A 24,898-nucleotide genomic window follows, 5' to 3' on the forward strand; every position below is an offset into this window, starting at 1 on the left:
TGGCTATAAGCAGTTGTCTCCCTTGATGGTCATAATAAATTGGATTCTGACGAATAATTTTATCTTTTGTTTCATGTAACTTCAATCAAAGTTCTCAAAAATCAAATGGCTTCTTTCTGAGGCTAACAATTGATCTTTGTATTAAATACATCGATATTTGAGTGCTCCATTAAATTCTTTTTTACCTATAAAATATTGAATCAGTAAAGAAGTAAAGATCATTTATTTTCATCTTCCCAATAGATTAGTTAACTATATCATATATATTTCTTGTGGTCTCTTGTTCTGACAGGATTCCAGGACAAGAATTCATCTAGTCCGGTGGAGTATCCAACTTAGTCTTGTTACTATAGGCAACAATACTTACAGCGAGACCTTAGACATTCGAGGACAATGTTTAGTAGGCTATTCACGTTCTTTCTTAAGGGTATTCAAGTTCTCTCAAGTTTTTGAATGTATGTGTGTGTGTTAATATTAAAATAAATATGTGATAGATTATAAATTTGTTTTGTATTAGATATGCCTAGAACTTCTATTTATAGTGCATAGGGTGAGAGTAGATTGAGTTTTGACTTGAAGCTAAACTATCTATCAGTTATAAACATCGTATGTTGAATAAAGGAAGTACTGTGTATGAATTGTCTTATATTAAGAACGTAGAGTTTGTCCCTACCTTATCATTCATGTTTAATTTGCATTTGACATAAGGATGAATTGTATAATTCTGAGGTTACAGGCATTATTTTTATTGGCTGATATGTTGACTTTAATTATTTTGTTCGGCTTGTGCCATCTGGATGCGTGTTTGTGTGATGATGAGGCGTTTATGTAAAAGTGTGCCTTAATCTACATATGAAACAGACGGTAAAATAGAAAGTATTTACTTTATTATAGACGCTGTATCGAATATTGCAAACAGGTGTTAATAAAAACAACTACAGATCATATTTTAGCCGTATTTTTAAACGGTAAATAGATCAAGAAGCCGGCGAAGAGCGCGTACATCGCATCGGTTTCGTAGAACTTTCGAGGTGATCTCGGATAAGTGTGTAATGTCATTTCTGTTCCAGCACTTGATGGTATGGTACTGTTTTATGAAATTATTTCTCAACATACCCACCAGATAAAATAAATGCACTTACCGTAGAATCGCATATATTTTGTGTTGCAACTTTTACAAACAGCAATTTTCGTTTCATTAATTATTTTAGATTATGTTTCTTTACAATGCTTTTATTTTGAAATAATTCTGGTAGAACAGCTATTGTTACTCTTGAAGATTGTGCTAGTATCGTACTGTCAAATTTTACAAATACAGATTTCACGGTCGGTTTAAGAAAAATCCAACTCCCAAAACGGGACACTCTAGATAGGAACAAAAATTAAAATTGTCTCAGTCATGAAGGATTTTTCCTCTTCTGACCGAAGATAGAAAAAAATTAAGTATAGTATCAGAACAAATACTACACTTTGTTCTTAGCCCAAAATATTGTTGTTGGAGAAAGTCTACCACGTAACAAAGTTCCAGTGAAAAGCACGTTTGTTTCAATCAATAAACCATCTTTCCTTTCTTTCTTTATCTTTTTTATTCCACCAGAACAAAATATGAACGTTGTTATTACATAAACATAGGCTTGAGTTTGAGCTCATGTGTATAAGTTGAAGGCACGAAATGAATTCATTAAAGATTGCGAGCAATAAATCATGAAATTGGATACACAAGTGGACGTTTAATTGTGACTACAGATCTATTTACATCATTCTTTTGTCTCTTTTTTCAAATTGATCGATAATTTGCCTGTAGATAATGAAGAAAATAATTTCTAAACTGTTTCGTGATCTTACCTTACTAGTTTGCCCTTTCTCACACTTCTAAGCTGGTCTTTAACTTGTGACGGGAGCGGGATCTGTAATGAGAGAAACAAATCAATCATCAAAATAAATATATACGAAAGTTTTCATTTTACTTATATTAGCATCAAAACAGCTTACTTTTTTTGAATCAATAATACAACAGTGTGATTTGAAATATTCTATATGTAATATAGACGAGAGACCCAAGCACAGTTTTTTTTTTGTATGGGTAATTTGTACGATTATTTTTTTTTAACAATTTATAATGTATTAATGCTTGATGTTATTCATTTGATATTTTATTGTTCTATTTTTCTTATATACTAGCAGTTCAGCCCGGCTTTGCTCAGGCCCTATGTACTGTTCATAACTGTATGTGCATATATATATATATATATATATATATATATATATATATATATATATATATATATATATATATATATATATTAAAAGTATGACTCATGTTAAGGTAACCTACATCAAAATTTTCAAGTTTATAGATCCAAAATTGGCGGAGGAGTTTGGTAAAGTCTTCAAAGGTCAATTATTTCAACTTTGACTACTTGGCAGCCAAATTTTCGCCCAAAACTGATTAAAAAGCTTGCTGTATCTCTGAACAAGATTTATGTAAAATTTAAAATGTTTAGACGCAAAAGTAGCTGAATATTTTCCTAGAGATTGCAAAGGTAAAATCTTTTGAACTTCGATCCATTGGCAGCCAAATTTTCGGTCAAAAACCGTAAAAGCAGATAATGAAGATATGTCGTTATACATTTATATATCACTGAGGAACATTTTTTTATAAGGAGGTTACCACTTATCAAGGCCTGGAAGCCACTCAGGGATAAGGGTTATTGCATGTACAGTACGGTGTGTTGAGATTTCATAAAGCGTCTACTTAAGGGGGCGGCCCATCAGGAACTAGTTTACGTTGGATTTGAAGACATCAAAGTTGTAATCAGGTGGGAAACAGGCAGACGGAACAGAGTTCCACTGGCGTGCTGTTCTAAGAAAGAAGCTGTGTTCATGGAATCTACGTTTTGATTTAGGCACAGATAGAGAGTGGGGAACATTTTTGACAGTGGCTTCAGCTAGACAGGTGTTTTTCGTGAAAGATTGGCGAGGGCGGACCAGAGATTGGAGCTCAGACGATCACTTGCCATGGAAATAACGGTAAAACAAAGACAGGCTCGCAACGTCTCTTCTGTGGGAGAGAGGTTGCAGGGAAGAGAAAAGGGCATCCCCCACTAAGCCACGAAGTCTATTTTATACTCTGTCAAGGCAGGATAGGCTGTTTTTAGCAGCTCCTGCCCAGGTATGGCAGCAGTATTCCATCCTTGGACGTACTTGGCTTTTATATAGATAGAGAATTACATCAGTAGTGAGATATCTTCTGGAGCGATAGAAGGAACCCACCATCTTTCCAGCGACCCTGGCAATAGACTTGATGTACGTGTTCCATTTCAGATCAGGAGTAAAGGACAAGCCCAGAAGCTTGTCAAAACATTCAGCTTCACCTAGGCGAGAGCCACCCATTACAATTGATGTCAGATGGGGATCAGAGCGTTGATGATGTAAAGATAGGTGTTTGGTTTTAGATGCATTAACGGTAACCAGCCACGTCTTCCACCACTGAACTACATGCTCGAGATCAGAGGAGAGAGAATCAGAGAGAACTATCATTTACAGCCTTTGATGTGTTGCCGTAGATTGTCGTGTCATCAGCATAGATGTCAACGAATGATTTAAGTATGTGTTTAGGGAGATCATTGATGTAGATCAGGAAGAGAGTTGGGCCCAGGATGGACCCCTGAGGGACTCCAGCATTAATAATGCAGGCCTCCGATTTTTGTCCATCGACCACTATTCTTATGAGTGTATTAGAGAGAAATGATTTAATGATTGAGAAAACATTTCCAGTTATACCGTAGCTGGAAATCTTGTGAAGTAGGCCTTTATGCCATACTTTGTCAAAGGCCTTTGATATGTCAAGAACAATTGCCCTAGAAAGGTAGTCATTGTCAAGAGATTCACTAATCCTATGAGATATAACCGTTAGCATATCTGCGGTAGATCTTGCAGAACAGAAACCATATTGTGTGTCACTAAGGAGGTTATTTCTATTGAGGTGGTTGACTATTTCTCTATTAAGTATAGATTCCAGCAACTTACTCATGACACGCAGAAGACTTATTGGTCTGTACTGAGAGGGAGATGACTTATCACCTGAATTCTTAAATACAGGGCATACTGATGAGGTTTTTCAGGGTGTTGGTAAGCACTTCTCCTTAAGGCAACGCTTAAACAATTTTGTGAGTATGGGAGTTCGTTCAGGTTGTAGCTTTTTTAACACTATAATTGGGATGCCGTCAGGGCCAGTTGCTTTACTGGAATCAAGGTTCTTGATTAGTTTGGCGACCTCATGCATAGATATTTGTATATTACCTAGCGTGTTTTGTGTTATAGGAGGAAATATGGGGAGTTGATGGCCTTCGTCGCATAGGGTAGAATTAGCTGCAAAGTTCTTTGCAAATAGTTTGGCCTTGTCTGATGCTGACGAGATGACCTCTGGTCCATTGATAATGGTTGGGATAGAACGCACACTTCTGTTCAGGATCCTATTTGTTATTTGCCAAAACTGGTGGGAACCAAGCCGTTGATCAGCTACTTTTAATTTAACAGACTGGGCATATAGCTCTCTTGCATTTTTTATTACTCTTTTACAGTTGCTGCTGGCGTTCCTGAAAGCAGGTTTAGTTTCAGTGCATCTATTACGTTGGTAGTTATAGAAAAAGTGATTTCTGTGCACAATGGAGCAGCACATTCTGGGGAAAACCATGGCTGGCTGTTAGGTTTTTGTTGGAATTTTTAGATGGTATGAATCGGTCTATGCATAAAATTAACCATTCGGTTAGGTCTGATACTATAGAGGACACATCCTTTTTAAATATGGAATGCAGCGGTAGATCAGATATGAATGTACGGAAGCTATCCCAGTCAGCCATGGAGTATCGGTATACAGTACGGTGGAGGGGTACGTCTGGGGACTTATTACATTTCATTTTTATCTTAACTGATACAACGCAGATCTTAGAGGAGAAAGAAGAGTGCATGAACATAGCTCAGGGAAGGTTGAGAGAAAAAGGTCTAGAAGGCTTGCAAACTGACCGGTAGTATCTGCCACTCGGGTGGGCTCGCGAACAATCTGAGTGAGGTCATAGGCAATGGCAAAGTCATGACAGAACCTCCCCTCGTTACCTGTCTTATTTGAGTGGGTCAGCCATTCCACGTTATGGACATTTAAGTCGCCACAAATGTGAATGTTAGCCGACGGATGTGCAGACAGGATATGGTCTATTTTCTCAGATATACTCTTAAAGATAGTAACTACGCTGTTGCGGGGGCGATAGAGGGCAAATACAAATGCAGTGGTGTAAGCTAGTGCAACCTGGAAGCACATATAAGGTAAATTAGGATCTTCTCTTGAGATATCCCTGCCACACGGGAAACCATCTTTAATGTAGGCACATATTCCATGCCCATGGCGATCTTGGGGTCAGATTTCGATGTTAAGTTAGAGTATCCGTTAATTATGAACTCATCTAGGGAAGTGGTCGGCCCTATTCCAGTTTCGCTTAGAAAGAATATGTCCGGTTTCGTCTCCTGCAATTGGGTTTCAACCTCTGGAAGGTTGGAACGTAGACTCCTGATGTGTGAGAAGGAGCTTTGTCAACACCAGCTTTTCTTACAATTATCGGCTTTCAAACTGATTTAAGGCCTCAAGACATGCATATTGTCGGCTTTATTTAGTTTGACAATAAATGTCACTCACGTGGGAAGGTTTGTAGTTTTGCAATGCCGGATGGGGTTGATCTCTGAAAAACGGTAACATAGAAATCAGTTCAAGAGTCGGATAGTGTCCTGGTTTCTGGTTGAATATGAATTCCAGTACCTACAGAAAGAAAGAATAATTCTAATTAGAACAGAAAGACGCTTCTAAACGTTATGATATATATATTCATTTAATCATAATAATTTTCAAAGAAAGAATCAAAATGAAATTAGAACAGAGAAAAGAAAATGAAGTCGCTTAAGACAATGCTGGAAAACATTGGGATTTTTGTGTATACAATTCTTAAACAACCTTTCTACAGATGCATTTGCATTGATATATATATATATATATATATATATATATATATATATATATATATATATATATATATATATATATATATATTATGATAATAATAATAAGATAAATATTACACAGTCAATAACAGGTTAGGTCCAACAATTCAACATCAACAAATATTTATGTTTCAGTAATATTTAATAATCATCCTTGAAGCGCAGAAAATATTTTTATCACTAGGTCAGAGGCCCATTATATAAGGTTGGAATTGTTAAATGATTACAAACACATAAAAATTCAAGACTTTGTATTTTGTCATTCTGTTTTTCCTTTTTTATGACTGACTTTAATAATTACATTTCACAGTCCAATGCATATATTTATTAACAAAGTTCGATTCATTCTTCAAATTACGTATATATTTAAGTTTATATGAATTTCTATCAATTCTTATAGTTGATTTTTCCTGAAAAATATTGTAATTTAATACTTGATTTTTTTGTAAAGAAACAGTTATTTAAACATTAAAATATCTAAGCATACATGAATTACAACAGACAAGCATTCATATTTTCATTTTGCTAGAGAATTTCCAATAATCCAATGATTTTCGAGAAATAACTTTGACAACAATAGGGGACATGAAAAAAAATTTTTTTTTTTACCTTTGAATTACAATATCTTGCTCCTTCGCTGCCTTTTACAAAAGATCACAAATAGAAGTCTAGCTAAAAACATCAACATTTTTCTTATTTAAAAGCAATACATATATAAAAAAAAGTTAAAAACAAAACACATCTATCAGATATAAATTTACAATTACTTGATAATTACTTTAGTACGACTACAAGTAGTACTAATACTAATAATACTATGCGTATATCTATTACTGATAGCGATATTTAGGTATTTATCTTAAGTGAAAAAATATGCTATGACTCTTTTAACAACCAGGACCTGTGGAAATTCAACAGCGACATTTTTCAAATGTAATATATTGTTGCTGGGCATTCTGTGGGCGTTCGCCATCATATTATTCTAGCCCTTTTGTTGAAACTATATCGACCCCCCCCTTACAAACACATCAATCAATTAACTCGCATTTCATCATTTTTCATAATTCTTCGATACGTTGCTAATTTCGGCAAATATTTTTCATAATTTTAACCCACATTATCGCACCTCCTCACTAAAATAATAACTTTGCTATATTGTCTCAGCTTATTATTTCATTACAAACACACCAATCAGTTAACTCGCATTTCATCATTTTCATAATTCTTGGATATGTTACTAATTTCGAAACTAATTTTTTATAATGTTAACCAACATTATCGCGGCCCTTACTAAAATAATAACTTTGATACATTGTCTGGGACGATTATTCCATTACAAACACACCAATCAATTAACTCGCATTTGAGTATTTTTCATAATTCTTGGATATGTTACAAATTTTGACAATCATGTTTCATAATTTTTACCCACATTATCGCCTCCTTACTAAAATAATAACTTTAATATATTGTCTGGGCTGATTATTTCATTACAACACACAACAATCAATTAACTCGCATTTCATCATTTTTCTTAATTCTCTGATATGTTACTAATTTCGACAATAATTTTTCATAATTTTGACCCACATTATCGCTCACCCTTACTAAAATAATAATAATGATATATTGGCTCGGCTGGTTATTTTATTACAAACACACCAATCAATTAACTCGCATTCATCATTTTCCATAATATTAACCGACATTATCGCGCCCCTTACTAAAATAATAACTGTGATACATTGTCTGGGATGATTATTTAATTACAAACACACCAAGCAATTAACTCACATTTCATCATTTTTTCATAATTCTTGGATATGTTACTAATTTCGACAATCATTTTTCATAATTTTAACTTACATTATCAGCCCCCCCCTTACTAAAATAATAACTTTGATATATTATCTGGGCTTATTATTACATTTCAAACACATAAATACATTAACACACATTTCATTATTTTTCATAATTCTTTGATATCTTACTAATTTAAACACTCTTCTTTCGCAATTCTGACCCACATGATCGCCTCTTACTTAAATGAGGACCTTTATATATTTTCTGGGTAATTATTTCATCTCAAACACACCAATCAATTAACTCGCATTTCATAATTTTTCATAATTCTTGGATATGGTACTAATTTCGACAATAATTTTTCATAATTTAGACCGACATTATCGCCTCGCCTTACAAAAATCATAACTTTGATATATTGTCTGAGATGATTATTTCATTACAAACACACAGATCAATTAACTCACATTTCATCATTTTTTTCATAATTCTTAGATAGGTTACTTATTTTGACAATCATTTTTTATAATTTTACCCCACATTATCGCCCCCCTTACTAAAATAATTCCTTTGATATATTATCTCAGCTTATTATTTCATTACAAGCACACCGATCTATTAACTGACATTTCATCATTTTTCATTATTCTTGGGTATGTTACTAATTTCGGCAATCAGTTTAAATCGTAAACTGTATCAACCATAAATAAAGTAATGTTTAATGCGTAAACGATTTCAGCCATTTCCGGGACTGATTTAATATTCCCTACCTCACTGTTAAAGATATACATGAAATAAAGTAATGTTTAAATCGTAAACGATTTCAACCATTTCCGGGACTGACTTCATATCCCCCACCTATTGTTAAAAATATACTTGAAATAAAGAAATGTCTAAATCATAAACTTTTTCAGCAGCTTTTCGAAATTAATACATAAAAACATTAATACGGTTAGAGATTAGGCAGCCATTACTTTAACATGAATTTCTGAGTATAATATCAGTCTCAGCATTCCAGTGACTTTAATACCCCCTCCTTAAGAAGAATTTTTGCAATTATTGCCATGAGGACATTTAGGACGAAAATATAAACTCAGGATTACTTGATACATTTACGTATTTTTTGGAATGTTACAAATAAGCCCCTAGTGTGCACTGATCCATTTACCTAATTTTTGGAATTAGCAATACATCCATGTGATTTTTGGGATATGTCAATGTAGTACATCATAAATATATGCATCTTTTTTAACAGAAGATAATGACGTCATCATCAGAAGTAAACAAGTCAGACTATCACACCCCATTACTCGAAAAGAAGGATTGTGCCTGGAATCTCATTAAACACTCACCAAATCCATTAACTCACATTTAGTATAATCTCTATATTAATACGATAGCGTGTGTGTTCTTAAATCTCAACCAATGAAATTTACTGGAAAGAGTGACAAACAAAAAAACACACGCTATCGTATTAATATATAGATACTCATGTCAGTTTACTAAACTATTTCAAATCAATGTACTGTATATTTCACTGTTCAATTCAAGGGATAGTGTATTATCTGTTCTATTTTCATAATATCATCTTTCCAAGTTTTACCAATCCTTTTTATATGTGTGTTTTGTATATGTTCCGTTGTAATGAGCTCATCTATCCATGCATTACCGTCTCCTTTATAAATGGACAATGTAATATATACTCGTTCGTTATGAAACCATTCTCCCAGGCATTACCAACTTTCTCTGGACGGAGTAATGTAGTATCTGTTTTCCTGTCATTATATCATGTTCTCAGGCATTACCCTCTCAAGTCAAGATAACACCAATAATTGTAGGAGCACTAGGAACAATGCTGAAAAGCTTCGAAAAACGAATGAGAGATTGGAATCGGGGGTATGGCTGAGAAGATATAAGGAATAACAATAATGGAGACAGCAGAAATATTAAGGAACCCCCTTGAATGCCGAGACTAATACACATGAGCTACAAACTCTAACCGGACATATAGAAACTTACAGAAGTCAAACAGTAAAGCAAAAATATAAAGAAACACCACTTGTAACCAAGAAATTGAAACCGTATAATTGTAAGTTAACAGCCCCCACCCCCAAAATATAGTGTTGGCATCAACTAGCACCACACCTAATAGTCGTGGAGGGTCAAAGAGTATTGAAAACCGAGGAGAGAAAGCACGAACCAGATCTCAACTGGATTAGTGCAAAGGGGACTGGGACCTTGGAGAGGCTTAGTGGCAATGGCCGTTGCCAGCGAGAAATCAATAGTAAATGGTTTTTCGACAACGCAAATTCATGTGCAAGGGTTATCAGAAGAGGTGAAAAGTACTAGAAATCTGGGGAGATTGTTGTCAATCTGACATCAGGAAATACCACAAGTTGTTGTCGAAGAGCAATGTTTGATGATAGCTTGTGTGGAAACTTCTAATAATTACTAATAATATAATAATAAATAATAGTAAATATATAAATAATATATCTATATATCTATAAAAGTGAAAGTATCTGTCTGTCTGTGTACATTTCCCTACGCAATAACTCTGTCAATTTGCAGTATACAGACTCGAAATTTGATATACAGGGTAATGAGATTTTAGAACATTTTTGTAATCAGTTTTTAGCCAGAAATTTGGCTGTTAAGGGGTCAAAGTTCAACGATTTGACCTTTGAGAACTCTACTACTCCTCCGCCAATTTTCGGTCTAAACACTTGAAATTTTAGATATATGTTCCTTGGACATTGATCTACCTTAATAACTTGATTTGAACACCAAACAATGAATGTAAAGGAGTCATAATAGGGGTTAAAGTTAAAAATAATTTACCTCTGTGGTCTCTACCAAATTACTCTCTAATTTCTGGTCTAAACATTTCAGATTTTACATAAAGGGTATTCAGAGATAAGGCAAGCTTTTTAATAGGTCTGGGTCGAAAATTTGAGCAACCAATATATAAATGTATGTATGTATGTTTGCATGTGTGCCTAAAACTTTCGACGGAGGCGACGGATTTCCACAAGATCAGTATCGTTTTAAAGCTCGACCCTTCAGACGACAAATACCGAAAAATTGGCTAAAACATCAATTTCTTCATCTTCAACTAGGCACTTTCTACAGGGAGGGGTCGCTTTTTTCACCGATATTTTCAAAAGTCATCCCCTCTTTTTGATTGTTTAGCCTTAATTTATAACTACGTCATTTCCAGTTTGGCGGTGATCATAACAGCAAAGACGTCAGGGTTTTTTTCCATTCTTTTCCTCCTTTTTTTTGCTGAACACACACCTCCAAATAATATTTTATAAAATTTATATATAATGAATATATAAATAATAAATAATAATAAATGACTGTGGGAAGTCGAGGATGATAGAAGGACTAAAGATGGAAAGCACTAACCAGACCTCGACTGAAAGGTTGCGGAGAACACTGAGACCTTAGGGAAACTTTTTATCACCCAAACCCCAGGAAATACTAATCGTCGTTGCCAACAAGTAATCAATAGTATGCGGCTGTTGCGTTAAGCGAGGTAATTTTCAATGGTTATCTAAAGAAATGATGAGAACTTGAAAGCTGGAAAGACTTGTAACTCGGTCTTCAGTTCCCATCACCGTTTATTGCCAGTGAAAAATCATTGATAATGACCTGTGATAGAACTACTGAGTTGTTAATGATAGAAATACGCACATTAAAATAAAATAAACTACTTTCTTTTATTATCCATGTAATTTTAACGACTTATGCTGATCAACTGTGCTGTGTAGTCAAAATGCACAACTCTAACAGTTCCTTATATAAGGAGTGTTTCAAATATTACAATGAATTATTAAGTAGGAAAAAGTAAATTGATAAAAATAGGGTCAAATGTATTCATGACAAAGATTCGTCTAAGAAGTGAAAATCATATTTAAGATACGTGCTTCCAATTGGCTGACTTTATACACGAGTCAAACTTACATTTCTAACAGCAGGATGAACACAGCAGGCCATGTGGTCTGATTTGGGGTGAGCAGAATCAAGCTCGTATCCAGCGGACATCTCGAATAAAAGATGAGCTGTAAAAAGAATATCCCTATTTATTATATATTCAAATGAAAGAGCAGCAAAAGCGGTTTAAAAGACATTGCTTCATAAAACTATCAATTAAATACATACTAGTACATAGCTGATTAAGAGGAGAAAAGTCTGAAATGAATGACTGCAAAGTTACATTTGTGTTCCAACATTTGTGTTCCAAAGTTACATTTGTGCTTGTTGTGAAGACAAGTGGGTGATCGGCCCCGCCATGAGTTATTTTCTCAACAGATTTGGTCTGATAATAACGGACCACACCGGGGGCATCGGGAATTGAGTTGGCTTGATGAGTGCCTATTCATGTAAACGCATTGAGCCTGCTCTCAACCTGCCAAGCTAATAGGACATCAGATGAAATTTTGTGATATTTACATATTGATATGTAAAAAAGGATAATTTATTAATGTATTATTTATTTGAATAAATGCATGTATTATTAAAGAAAAGTTAATTAAAAATATATATAAACAATTTAACGCCACCGAAATATACGCCAGTCTTTTGCCTTCTCTCTTAAGAGAGGTTATAGTATGCCTGATGCACTCCTACCGGTGAAAGCTGATGAAACTCCTTTCACATTCTTTCGTAGGTCAGAATGCACTTTACCTAGTTCACTGAATTTTCGAAATATTAATTGGCGTTGTGTTGTCTAATCCAATTGAAAGGAGGGAAATAAATATATGTTCGATGTGTGTTTAGTCATAAAAATGCTATCATTTTAAGTGTTACCAAACGAATATGTTATTTCAAATTAGAGCGTGACCGAACGACAAAACTTGATAAATACACTGCAAAAAAATAAAAAACAAACAAAAAAACTGTAGTTCTTCAGTTAAACTTAAAATAAGATATCTGATCAGTTAGATACATTTAAAAGCAAATATCATTAGTCAGAGAGATTTTAAAGGTATATATGGGTAGCAGGGAGACCCGACGATTTCCAGAATGCAATGAGGAGAAACGAATCTTATACACTTCAAATACTTTTATTGTAATTGAAATAATTGAAATCACGCATTGTAATCAAATTGATTGACTGCCTGCTCTAAGCGGTCAGAATTCTTTGAAATTTCACACAAATGTACTTCTTGTGTTTGGGAGTGTTCTTAGATAAGATTTACATCGAAGTACCTCTAATACTTATCGAAAATTGATAATCTAAAAAATACAATAAAAGAAGGAACAGTCCGATTTTTACAAAGATAACACCCTTATGCAACCCAACGTCACAAGTGTATTTTAGAAGTTTCAAAAGTAGAAGGGCCCAACCCATAAAATCAACAGTATATTTCTTGATAAGGCAGAAATGCGTTCGAAATGATTGATTCTATTTATAGCACAGTTGAACCATGATACTTGGCTTTGGCATGTTAAACTTTAATTGAAATCATAATACTTTTATAGAATCCACAATAGGCTCTCTACAGTACAATGCAGACTACAATATATTGTTACTTAAGTCAGTGCGTGAGGAGATGCAAAACCGAGTTCAGAAGGCAAATAGTAGATTTGATTGAAAAATTGCGATTTCATCGATTTCGGTGACAATAAAAGTGTTGAACATTCGTTAATCCTTATTCAAACCCGGGCAACGCCAGGTCTCCCTGCTAGTAATAATATTTTAAAATATATTAAGATGAGAACAGAAGTTTTTTTTCCCTTACGTACCAAATGTTAAGGCTGATATAGCATGTGATGGGGAGTCGGCTAATTTCTTTTTAATCGTTGTAAAAAGATTGACGTCCTGTTGTAGTAAGGTGCTTTCAATTTCCGTGAGTCTGTAAAAGAGAATAGACAAAGTAACAAAAAACAGCAACTACAACTACTACTACTACTACTACTACTACTACTACTACTACTGCTGCTGCTGCTGCTACTACTACCAACAACAACAATAATAATAACAATAGCAACAACAAAAACGACAACGATAATAAGAATAATAATATACATTGAGGACATTGCGAAGGCTGCTACAAAGAAGGTGGGTTCCCTCTATCGTGCTAGAAGACTATTGACACCTGAGAATATCCTGTACTTCTACAAAGCCATCATTCGCCCATGCATGGAGTATTGTTGCCACATCTACGCTGGTGCATCTACCACTAGTCTCTCTATTAAATAGGGTCTAAAAAAAAGTCTTTAATCTAAGAGGTCCCGCTTTGACAACTAAACTCCAACCACTGTCCTACCGCTGCAATATTTTTCAAGAATTTTAATTGAATGTTCTCTGATGAACTCATTACATTTGTACCCCCTCGACGTACCCCGCTTAGCAACAAAAATATTATTTCCGATAAACCCGCTTAGCCACAAAATCATACCCCTTTACTGTTAAGGTGCTTCCATAGCTACCAACGTAATAGATGCACTGAGACTAAAGCTGCTTTCAGAACCGCTAGCAACAACTGTAAAAGAGTAATAAAAAATGCAAGAGAGCTATATGCTCAATCGATTAAATCCAAAGTAGCTGAGCAGCGGCTTGGTTCCCAACAGTTCTGGCAAATAGCAAATAGGATCCTGAACAGAAGCATGCGTTCTATCCCAACCATTATCAATGGACTAGAGATTATCTCGTCAGCATCCGACAAGGCCAAACTATTTGCCAAGAACTTTGCATCAAATTCTACCCTATGCGACGAAGGCCATCAACTCCCCATATTTCCTCCCACAACACACAACACACTAGGTAACATACAAATATCTGTGCGTGAGGTCGCCAAGCTAATCAAGAACCTTGATTCCAGTAAAGCAACTGGCCCTGACGGTATTCCAATTATAGTGTTAAAAAGTTACAACCAGAACTTGCCCCCATACTTACCAAACGGTTTAAGCGTTGCTTTAAGGAGAAGTGCTTTCCAATACCCTGGAAAACCTCATCAGTATGCCCTGTATTTAAGAATTCAGGTAATAAGTCATCTCCCTCTCAATACAGACCAATAAGTCTCCTGTGTGTCATGAGTAAGTTGCTGGAATCCATATTAAATAGAGAAGTAGTCAACCACCTCAGCAGAAATAACCTTCTTAGTGACACGCAATATGGTTTCGGTTCTGCTAACGGTTATATCTCATAGAATTAGCGAATCTCTCGAGAAAGGCTTCATTTCTAGGGCAATTGCTCTCGACATATCAAAGGCCTTCGATAAGGTATGGCATAAAGGCTTACTTCCAGCTACGGTATTACTGGAAATGTTTTCTCAATCATTAAATCATTTCTCTCTGATAGGCTCATAAGAGTAGTGGTTGATGGGCAGAAATCAGAGGCCCACAGTATTAATGCTGGAGTCCCCCAGGGGTCCATCCTGGGCCCAATTCTCTTCTTGATCTACATTAATGATCTCGCAAAACATATATTTAAATCATTCGTTGACATCTATGCTGATGACACAACAATCTATGGCAACACATCAAAGATCGTAAATGACAAAGTTCTCTCTGATTCTCTCTCCTCAGATCTTGAGCGCGTGGTACAGTGGAGGAAGAGGTGACTGGTTACCTTTAATGCATCTAAGACCAAGCTCCTATCATTACATCATAAACACTCTGATCCCCATCTGGCATCGATTGAAATGAATGGCTCTCGTCTAGGGGAGGCCCCATGTTTTGATAAGCTTCTGGGTTTGACCTTTACTTCTGATCTTAAATGGAACACATACATCAAGTCTGTGGCCAAGGTCACTGGGAAAATGGTGGAATCCATCTACCGCTCCAGAAGATATCTCACTAATGATGCAATTCTCTGTTTATATAAAATACAAGTACGTCCAAGGATGGAGTACTACTGCCACATATGGGCAGGCGCTGCAAAAAAGCAGCCTATCCTGCCTTGACAGAGTACAAAATTGACTTCGTGGCTTGGTGGGGGATGCCCTTTTCTCTTTCCTGCAACCTCTCTCCCACAGAAGAGACGTTGCGAGGCTCTCAGTTTTATCGTTATTTCCATGGCAAGTACTCGTCGGAGATCCATTCTCTCGTCCCCCCTCGCCAATTTTTCAAAAAAAACACCCGACTATCTGAAACCACTGTCAATAATTTTCCCACTCTTTATCCGTGCCTAAATCAAAACGTAGATTCCATGAAAAAAAAGCTTCTTTCTTAGAACTGCACGCCTGTGGAACTCTGTGCCGCTTGCCTACCCCCCCCCCCCCCGACTTCAACTTGGATGTCTTCAAGTTCAACACAAACAAATTCCTGATGAACCGCCACCTTAAGTAATGACACTTCATCAAATCTCCAATACTAACTATTACTACGATACTATCCCATTGATTACCGTACACAAAATAACCCTTATCCCCGAGTGGCTTCTGGGCCTTAATAACTGGTGACCACCATGTAAAAAAAAGGGGCAGAAAGTTTTCTACTCTAATAGCTTTTTCCATCGAACAGCTACCTGCTTCCCTGACTGTACTGATACGCAGAAGTTTAAATGTAACATAATTTCTATGCATGGGCCCAAATATGCCTTGTTTGGAGTGAACGTGAGTAAAAAACAAAATTTAAAAAAGAAACATTAATAATAATAATAATAATAATAATAATAATAATAATAATAATGATAATAATAATCTGTCCCCTCCCCATACCCCCACGGTCCGACCACGCCCCAAAGTGTAAGGCCAAATAGTCGAGAAGTGTCAAGGAGGATTGAAAGACCGAGGAGAGGGCGTTGACCAGACCTCCGCTACAAAGAGAACTGGGACCTTGGGGGGGGGTTATTGCCTCTCGAATTTTAGTAGAAACCAATGGCCGCTGCCAGCGAGAAATCAACGGTAAGCCGCTGTTGCGATAACTCAAATTCATTTGAAAATGTTATCAAAAGAGGTGGAGAATACTGGACGTCTGGGGAGACTTGTTGTCACTCAGCTTTCAGGGACACCACAGTTTTTTCTCAATGAGAGATCTTTGATCGCCTGTGAGAAAGCGCCTCGTGAGTCCATAATAATAACAGAACTCCGTGAAAATTTCACGATTGTTGTCTTTATTGCTTCATTGCAATATTTATCTGCTTCATCTGCAAAATTTACTGTTAATGGGACGGTGGTTAGGTGGTTAACGACGCGGGATGAAAATCAACGTATTTTAAAGCCGAATCGAGCTCGTTTCTCAGAAACACTTTCACTTTCGATGGTTGCAACCTTCACGTGATCATTTCTGCAAGTACCTGATTTTTTATAAATAAAATTCTGACTAGAAAGATATCAGAGAAACAAATGCCAACCCTAATCATCTGATTCTCATAAGATATGAATGAACGACACTGCATGATAATTTTATTTGAAACCATTCATTTATGTAAGGTTTAATCATATTAAACAAAAATCATCTTATTTATTTTATTTTATTTTATTTTAATTGTCAGTTGAATATATTTTTGTCGTAATAACTAAGACTAATATGTCTTTTGTTTATTCATGTAAATTTTATTAATTTTAAAACAATAAATATTCTCTTTCTTATCGTAAAATAATTGTCAGCTGAATATTCTTTTCAGTAAATAAAAGCGAAGGTTTTAACCGTTTCATTTAATAAGTGTTGCAACTTAAATTGCTTTAACATAAATACTCTCTTGCTGTTGTATAAAAAAAGGGGAAATAATATGAGAAAAAGCAGAACTTGTTAATGGTTCTGCTGCAGATCACGTGTGATGTAAAAATGGCCCCGGTTTGAACGTGGAAGGACAATAAAGCAATGAAGATTTATGGCTTCTGAAGTTGTTTTCCTCCAGAAATAAACAGGGACAGGTCTAAACGTATTTCTTTCGTTGTAAGTCTCAGGATTAACGTGTGTTACCTTATAATATTATTAGTTTTACCCCACCCACACACGTTCCGTCTTCACTTTCATTGGCAGGTAATGCTGTGCATTCCAAGCGTCCCCCACTACACCATTTCGTGACAAAGGCGCAGAGGAAGCAGTGGGGATGCCCGTAAATATATTACAATGTATTCAACACGCAAACAGTGACCGTTGTTTAAAATCGGAATTGGTTTGTTTTTCTTCTTCCTTGTGTTTAGAATCGCAATGTTATGCGAATGCACGCTTTTCCTTTCATGAGAAAAAATGGAACTGACCTTTTTTTAAGTAAAATCTTTAGTAATACCTATGATTATATTTTGTTCGTGACAGTTTGAGACGTTGTGTGTATTTTAGCACCAGTTGGTTCGTTCTTTGCCTATCTGTCTCTCTCCACCTCTCTCTCTCTCTCTCTCTCTCTCTCTCTCTCTCTCTCTGTATATATATATATATATATATATATATATATATAAAGATAGATAGATAGATAGATAGATAGATAGAGAGTTTTTATTTTCTTTATGTAAATACAGTCATATCTTGCTACGATGTGCAGACTCTTTCGATCACAATTGATCTCATCATGAAAATGTAAAAATTAAAAAGGTTCAAAAACATTTCCCATTTTAGAGGAGAGACTTGACTGACGTGAGGCAAGGTTAATGTTCTTATGCCTCACGTCAGTCGTGGAAAAGTATATTTACTCTCCTCTAAAATCGAAAATGATCTTGAACCTTTTTAATTTTTAACTTTTTCTTTCCTGATGAGATCAATTATGATCGAAACGGTCTGCACATCGGAGCAATATATGATTGTATTTACATAAAGAAAGATAAAAACTATAATTTTCTCTCTTTGATGAGCACTATCAACGAGCCTTGTTGAATTCAGTTATTCTTAATTTTTGGATATTTCTCTACCTGGAATATATATATATATATATTCAAGCAAATATTATTATATGCAACGGAGCTTGAACATATATAAATAAAAATAAAGAGGTTATGTTAATATTTTTAAAAAGACACGTAATCACGTGGGCAGGATTTTTTCCTTCTTTTGACACGAGAACAAGTAACGTTCTTTTTTTTTTATTATTTATCTATTTATCTATTTTCGAAAGAGTGCCGCGTGCAAGTAGAGAAGGAAAAAACAAAGTTATGCAAAATTTGTGTCGAGAATATTCTAAAATTCCGACTTTTTTTTTTTTTTGGCTTTCACTTTAATAAGAACGTGAATTTATGAGGTGAATTTATATGACACAATATGATTCAACTAAAAAAAAATAAATAAAAGCTAACGTGAATTAAGATTAAAGTTAAGGTCTTATTGTGGACCCTCACCCCTTTTAAAAAACCTAGATAGGTTAAATCTTTTGAACTTTGACCCCTTGGCAGCTCAAACTTTCGACCCAAACGGATTAAAAAGCTTGCCCTATCTCTACATACTCTTTGTGTACAATTTCAAATGTTTAGACCAGAAACTAGCTGAGTAATTTGGTAGAGATTGTAAAGGTCAATTCTTTTTTACCTTTGACCCCAATTTTGACACCATAACATTTATTCTTGGGAACTTAAATCAAATAAAAAGTTTGATCCATATCCAAGTAACCTACATTTAAAAATTCAAGTGCTTAGACCAAAAATTGACGGAGGAGTTTGGTAGAGTTTTCAAAGATCAAACCGTTGAACTTTGATCCCTTGATAGCCAACTTTCTGGCCAAAAAACGATTAAAAAGATTTTTCTAAATCTCAATACATGTATGTTGAACAAAAAAAAAAAAAAGGAGGAAAAGAACGGGGTAAAACCTAGCGTTCATGATGTTACGACCACCGCCAAACCGGAAGCGACATTTTTTAAAATTAAGGCTAGACAATCTAAAGGAGAGGATAACTTTCAATACTGATCTTGGTAAAATCCGTTGCCGCTATTGAAAGTTTAAGGCAGACACGCAAACAGACATACATACATACATTTATATATTGGAAACTAAAAATTTTCGACACAAACTGATGAAAAAGCTTGCCCTATCTCTGAATACCCTGTATGTAAAATTTCAAATATTTAGACCAGAAATTGTGTGAGTAATTTGGAAGAGACCGCAGAGGTCAATTTTTTCTAACTTTGACCCCTTATATGACCCCTTATATGACCCCTTAAAATTTATTGTTTTGGGCTCAAATCAAGTTATTAAGTTAGATCCATGTTCAAGAAACCTATATCTAAATTTTCAAGTTTGTAGACCCAAAATTGTCGGAGGAGTTTGGTAGAATTGTCAAAGGTCAAATCGTTGAACTTTGACCTCTTAATCGCCAAATTTCTGGTCAAAAACCGATCACATCGATTTTCCCAAATCTCAGTAATCTGTATATCAAATTTCGAGTGTGTAGACTAAAAATTGACAGAGTTATTGCTTAGGGAAATGTACACAGACACACACACACACACATACAGACACGTTCACTTTTATATATATATATATATATATATATATATATATATATATATATATATATATATATATTAGTAGGACCCGTTGCCCGGTGGAAGCATGCCTCCCCTCGTAAAAGATTAATCTACGGCTTACTATGTTAAGAACGGCTTTCAGAATAGACACCTCCAACCTCCTCGTGTTAAGAACAGCATTTGGAATCGACACCCCCAACCTCGCCATGGTAATAATAGCTTTAGGAATAGACACCCCATTTTATGAGTGAGTGGAGTTGTCAAAATATTTACCCAAATTTAATCTTGATATTCGTTGTCAACATAGCCACCCGCAAAGACTATACCCCCCCCCAAAAAAAAAATTGGAGTAGCAGTGTCGGTTGGAGAGAAGTTGATTTGTTTATCGCGTGTACAAATCTGGCAGCCACTGCAGTACAGTGGATAATGCATGTCTTTATATCTCGAAAACTACCTGTCTCCGCCAAAGTTAAAAGAGATTGTCTTAATAAGCATAGTCGAAAACTTATAAAAGTCGTCCTTTTAAAGAAAATTGGTCAGTTGGAGCTAAGGTAAAAATTTACCTAAAAAAATGTTAATGTCTTAGCAATGCCGATAATGAGTCTGAAAAATAGAAGTAAACAAAAAGCAGATACATAACAAATAAATGTTTTTGTAGGCAATGTAATTTAGGGTAAATGTGTAGTTTAGTGGCGTAAATTATTTGACAAACGCAAAAATTATGAGAAACTATTTATGTTCATATGATACACATTATTAGACCTAAAAGCTGAAATAAAACCAGAAAAAATTAAATTTTTATTGTTTTCATCATTTTTATTTGACTAAATGTACGACAATCGAGGTTGTCATATTACTTTTAAAATTTGTTCTTTCTAAGGTCTGACAAATTGGCCTTTTTAAGTTCAAATTTGGCCTTTTATGCTTTTTCATGGAACCAAGATTTTGATTAAGAGCGTATAAAAGGCAAAAGTTGGCCTTGAAAAGGCTAATCTGTCAACATTTAGAAAGGCCAATTGCTAAAAGCAATTTACGAATATTATAAAGTTAGTCTAATATATAATGATGAAAAAAAATAAAAATAAAAATGAAATTTATTCTGGTTTTATTTCAGCTTTTGTAGTCTAATAATGTGTTTTATATAAAATAAAAAGTTTTTATAATTTGTTTGTCAACAAACAAAAACAAAACAACAAAATAGCATTGCTTATCGATTTTCAACATCTACTTCAGCAGTACTCATTACGAAAGCAAAGTTACGTAGTAAATTATGAAACTTTATAAAATAATTTCGGCACACTCAATCCTCTGCGTTTCATTTCCGTCAAGTTTAAATGCTTGGAATTCAAGAAACGTTTATAATTAAAAACAAATTTACAGTAGCAGTCTGAAATTTTGCATGCCGTTATTGTTATCAAACAGCATCAGAATAAAAAACATGATATTTTGAAAATTTGGCTGAAATTCTGGCAAAATTTTTAATTTGATTGAAATTTGCAAATTAAATATATCATATAATATGTAGAACGTTATTGAATAGAATATTAACTAAATAGCGGATATCTAATATGAAATTTAACCAAGACATTCTCAAGTTACAGCGGTTCTAAGTTAAACCATCACTGATCCTTAGACACAGATTTGACACGATTTTTCAAGCGATGTAAAAGTTGGGCTGTACACAAACATTCTAATCGAAAACAATCACCGCATTGGCAGAGTAACGACGTGTAAATACAGCTATTTATGCTTACCTGCAGATGCCATTGTGTAGAATAACATTGCCAGAATGCAAGTGACTAAATGGCGGAAAACTGTTTTGTTGCAGATGAAGCAAAGCCTGAAGAATGAAAAATAACGAATTTATGAACTGATCTAACATTCAGAAAAAAATGAATAGAATTAGAATAAGTGAAAATTTAAATTATTTAGATTCTTCAGACTACTGTTCCCATTTTGAGTATTTTTTGCATAATGTTTCTGTCAATGTAATCTCCGACTTTCTTCTACATCTCGTCGAACTCAGGAATCTTTCTGTTGAACTCGAGAATCTGCACGAAATATTGTACAGACCCCTTTATTTAATTCACGGAAATATATGCTCTTATTCCATCAGGCATATCCGAGGAGCAATCCCAAGTAATTTACAGTTGTATATTTAATGTTGCCCGCACTGAGAATTGAACCTTAAACATCAAGAAGATTGTAACTTTAGAACTAAATTTTACCAAAACTCTATCAACTACGCAAAATGCAGTTGTAAAGTTACACTCTTCTGGAGGTTGAAGATTCAATCTTCAATGTTGAAGATTAGCATGTTATTTAAAGCATTGCTATTTTCTCGCTGATATTTTATAGCTGAAATTTAGCATTTGTGCTAGAGAAATATTTATTTTATCATTGAAATTTAGTGCAGTCCTTTAGACCTCGTTATTTTACTGCTCTATTTTCCCACTGATATTTCGCATAGTGCTATATTCATAGCTAGTTTATCTCTAAAATCTAGCGTGGTTCTCTATCTTACTGGGCACATGTTAACACCGAAATTAAGCGCAGGACTTAAGAATGATTATTTCACCGCTGATATTATATTCCTGACATTTCGCATACTTTTTAATAATTATTTTACTGCTGATATTTAGCCATTAAAATTTAGTGTGGTACCTCAAACATATTTATTTTCCCGCTGATGATGTGCACATTATTTAGGCAAACTTGTTTTACAACTGAAATTTAGTGTGGTATTTTAGGTATGTATATTTTCCATTAATATTCCGCGTCGTACTTTAGGCATAAGTATGTTACCACTCCAATTTAGCGTGGTACTTTATTCATAGTTATTTTATCATAAATATTGCACCCTTGATATTTAGCGTGGTATTTTAAGTGTAGTTATTTTACCGCTGATATTTAAAGTGGTATTTTAGGAATAGCCATTTGACCATCGATATTTTTGTTGTGAAATTTAGTGTGGAACTTACACATAGTTATTTCACCGCTGATATTTTACCACTGAAAGCTTTAGGATGAACTATTTTAGCGTTGATATTTTATGCGGTTTCACCGCTAATATTTAGCAGTTAAGTTTAATAGATTTACTAAATATGTGCGCTCATGTTACCAAGCGATTAGCGACGTGAAATCAGTATTGAAACTCGAATGTAAATCCACTTGGATTCATTGTTTACTTATATTTTTATATTGTTGGGAAAATGTATGAACCCCTAATATCCATTTAATTATACGTGAAATAGCAAATCTTGTTTCTGTTCAATGAAATATTCCCAATAAATTTTCTATTTCTATATTAAACTATCCCAAATATTGAAATGTCGAAACAGGGAGAAAAAGAAAAAAAAAGGATTGCCTTACCTTTAGAATTTGGTTAGCATAGTTTTGTGTTTGAATATAAGGGAGCGGCTGACCATGATGCACATATTTGTCTGAGTGGTTGTCCAGGCAACGGGACTGAAAACAACAAAAATAATTTTTAAAATCTTGAGCGCCTTATACATATATACATATATACATATATATTGAAAGTCTTATACATTTCAGGAAAAACGGTGAAACGTAGCAACGGAAGCAGAGTTAATCAAAGCTATTTGTTTTGTCGATTCTTATTTCCATAACGTTTCGAATGCTGCACTATCAACAGACGAGTAGAACAGTTAAAAATAAGTCAATATTCGAATAATCCTAGTTTGCTTTATCTTTGAAATATCCGCCAAGTAAAGGTGTCTTCTCGTAACTCATATTACTTTAATAATCAGATATTGTAATTGCATCATGTACTGTTTTATTGTGATGCAAATGGACACGTGACACTGATGTGATTTTGTTACTCAACCAATCAGAGACTCTGGCGTAGAATCACAAATTGTCAAACCTCTTCTTACAACACCCACGCGATTTTGTTTCCATAGCAGAGTTTTTATTTACTTCCTTTCCGCCATAGGAAGATGTGACACAAGGTCGGAAAGTGGGGAGAGTCAATAGGCTCCCCTAAAGCAGGGTCACTGTGGCATATTAAATATGACCTGGGATGGCCCATAGACATTCTAGAGTAGGTGCATCTCAGACAGTAAACAATAAACTTCTCCAACCCAAAGACGGAAGGCAGGGAAATTGTTGTGTACAACTTCTAGAATTGAACAAGATATCAGCTATTCCTCAACCAACAGGGAAAACACTGTTTCGAAAATGACCTAAACTCTGTTGGCTTTGGTGACAAGAGAAAACCTCTCGCAGAGTTGGGTTAAGTTCAGCTAGAGATTGTTCAACTCTTGCTTCGCTATACACTTATCAGTAGCCTTTCTGAAAGTATCACTCATCTGTGATATAGACGGTTTAAATTAAATTAATCAGGGAAACTCACCTGGTAGATTTCGTCTTTTAAGGAACCAGCAGGACTGAATGGCCGTACAACGATAATGAAACCTTCTTCTTCGAGGAATTCCAACTCTGATAGTGGCATAATATACGGATGCTGAAAACAATACCATTTGATATAATAATAATAATAATAATAATAATAATAATAATAATAATAATAATAATAATAATAATGACGACTTGTTGTCACTCAGCTTTATACATATCTAAAGACGTTTGGGATAAATAAACTCGGTTGGGAATAACGTAAGTCGTTGTTGATTATTAAAAATATATATACTGAATATATATATTAGTGATGAGA

The 24,898-nt window shown here is 34.7% G+C and overlaps 1 protein-coding gene across 1 annotated transcript in view; it reads right to left on the reverse strand.

The window, feature by feature from the left end:
* The window catches only part of LOC145294255 (slowpoke-binding protein-like), a 97,166-nt gene that overhangs the window by 9,576 nt on the left and 62,692 nt on the right, over positions 1 to 24,898 (reverse strand). Inside the window, exons 6-12 of the mRNA XM_080141355.1 lie at positions 24,578 to 24,688; positions 23,572 to 23,667; positions 21,954 to 22,039; positions 13,606 to 13,715; positions 11,821 to 11,918; positions 5,690 to 5,809; positions 1,846 to 1,907 (exon numbers count right to left, since the gene is read on the reverse strand). Coding sequence (XP_079997481.1) covers positions 1,846 to 1,907; positions 5,690 to 5,809; positions 11,821 to 11,918; positions 13,606 to 13,715; positions 21,954 to 22,039; positions 23,572 to 23,667; positions 24,578 to 24,688 — 683 coding nt within the window. The remainder of the gene's footprint in view (positions 1 to 1,845; positions 1,908 to 5,689; positions 5,810 to 11,820; positions 11,919 to 13,605; positions 13,716 to 21,953; positions 22,040 to 23,571; positions 23,668 to 24,577; positions 24,689 to 24,898) is intronic.

The sequence above is a fragment of the Euprymna scolopes genome, chromosome 15 (assembly GCF_053919585.1).
Source record: "Euprymna scolopes isolate OS-2025 chromosome 15, ASM5391958v1, whole genome shotgun sequence".
Lineage (NCBI taxonomy): Eukaryota > Metazoa > Mollusca > Cephalopoda > Sepiida > Sepiolidae > Euprymna > Euprymna scolopes.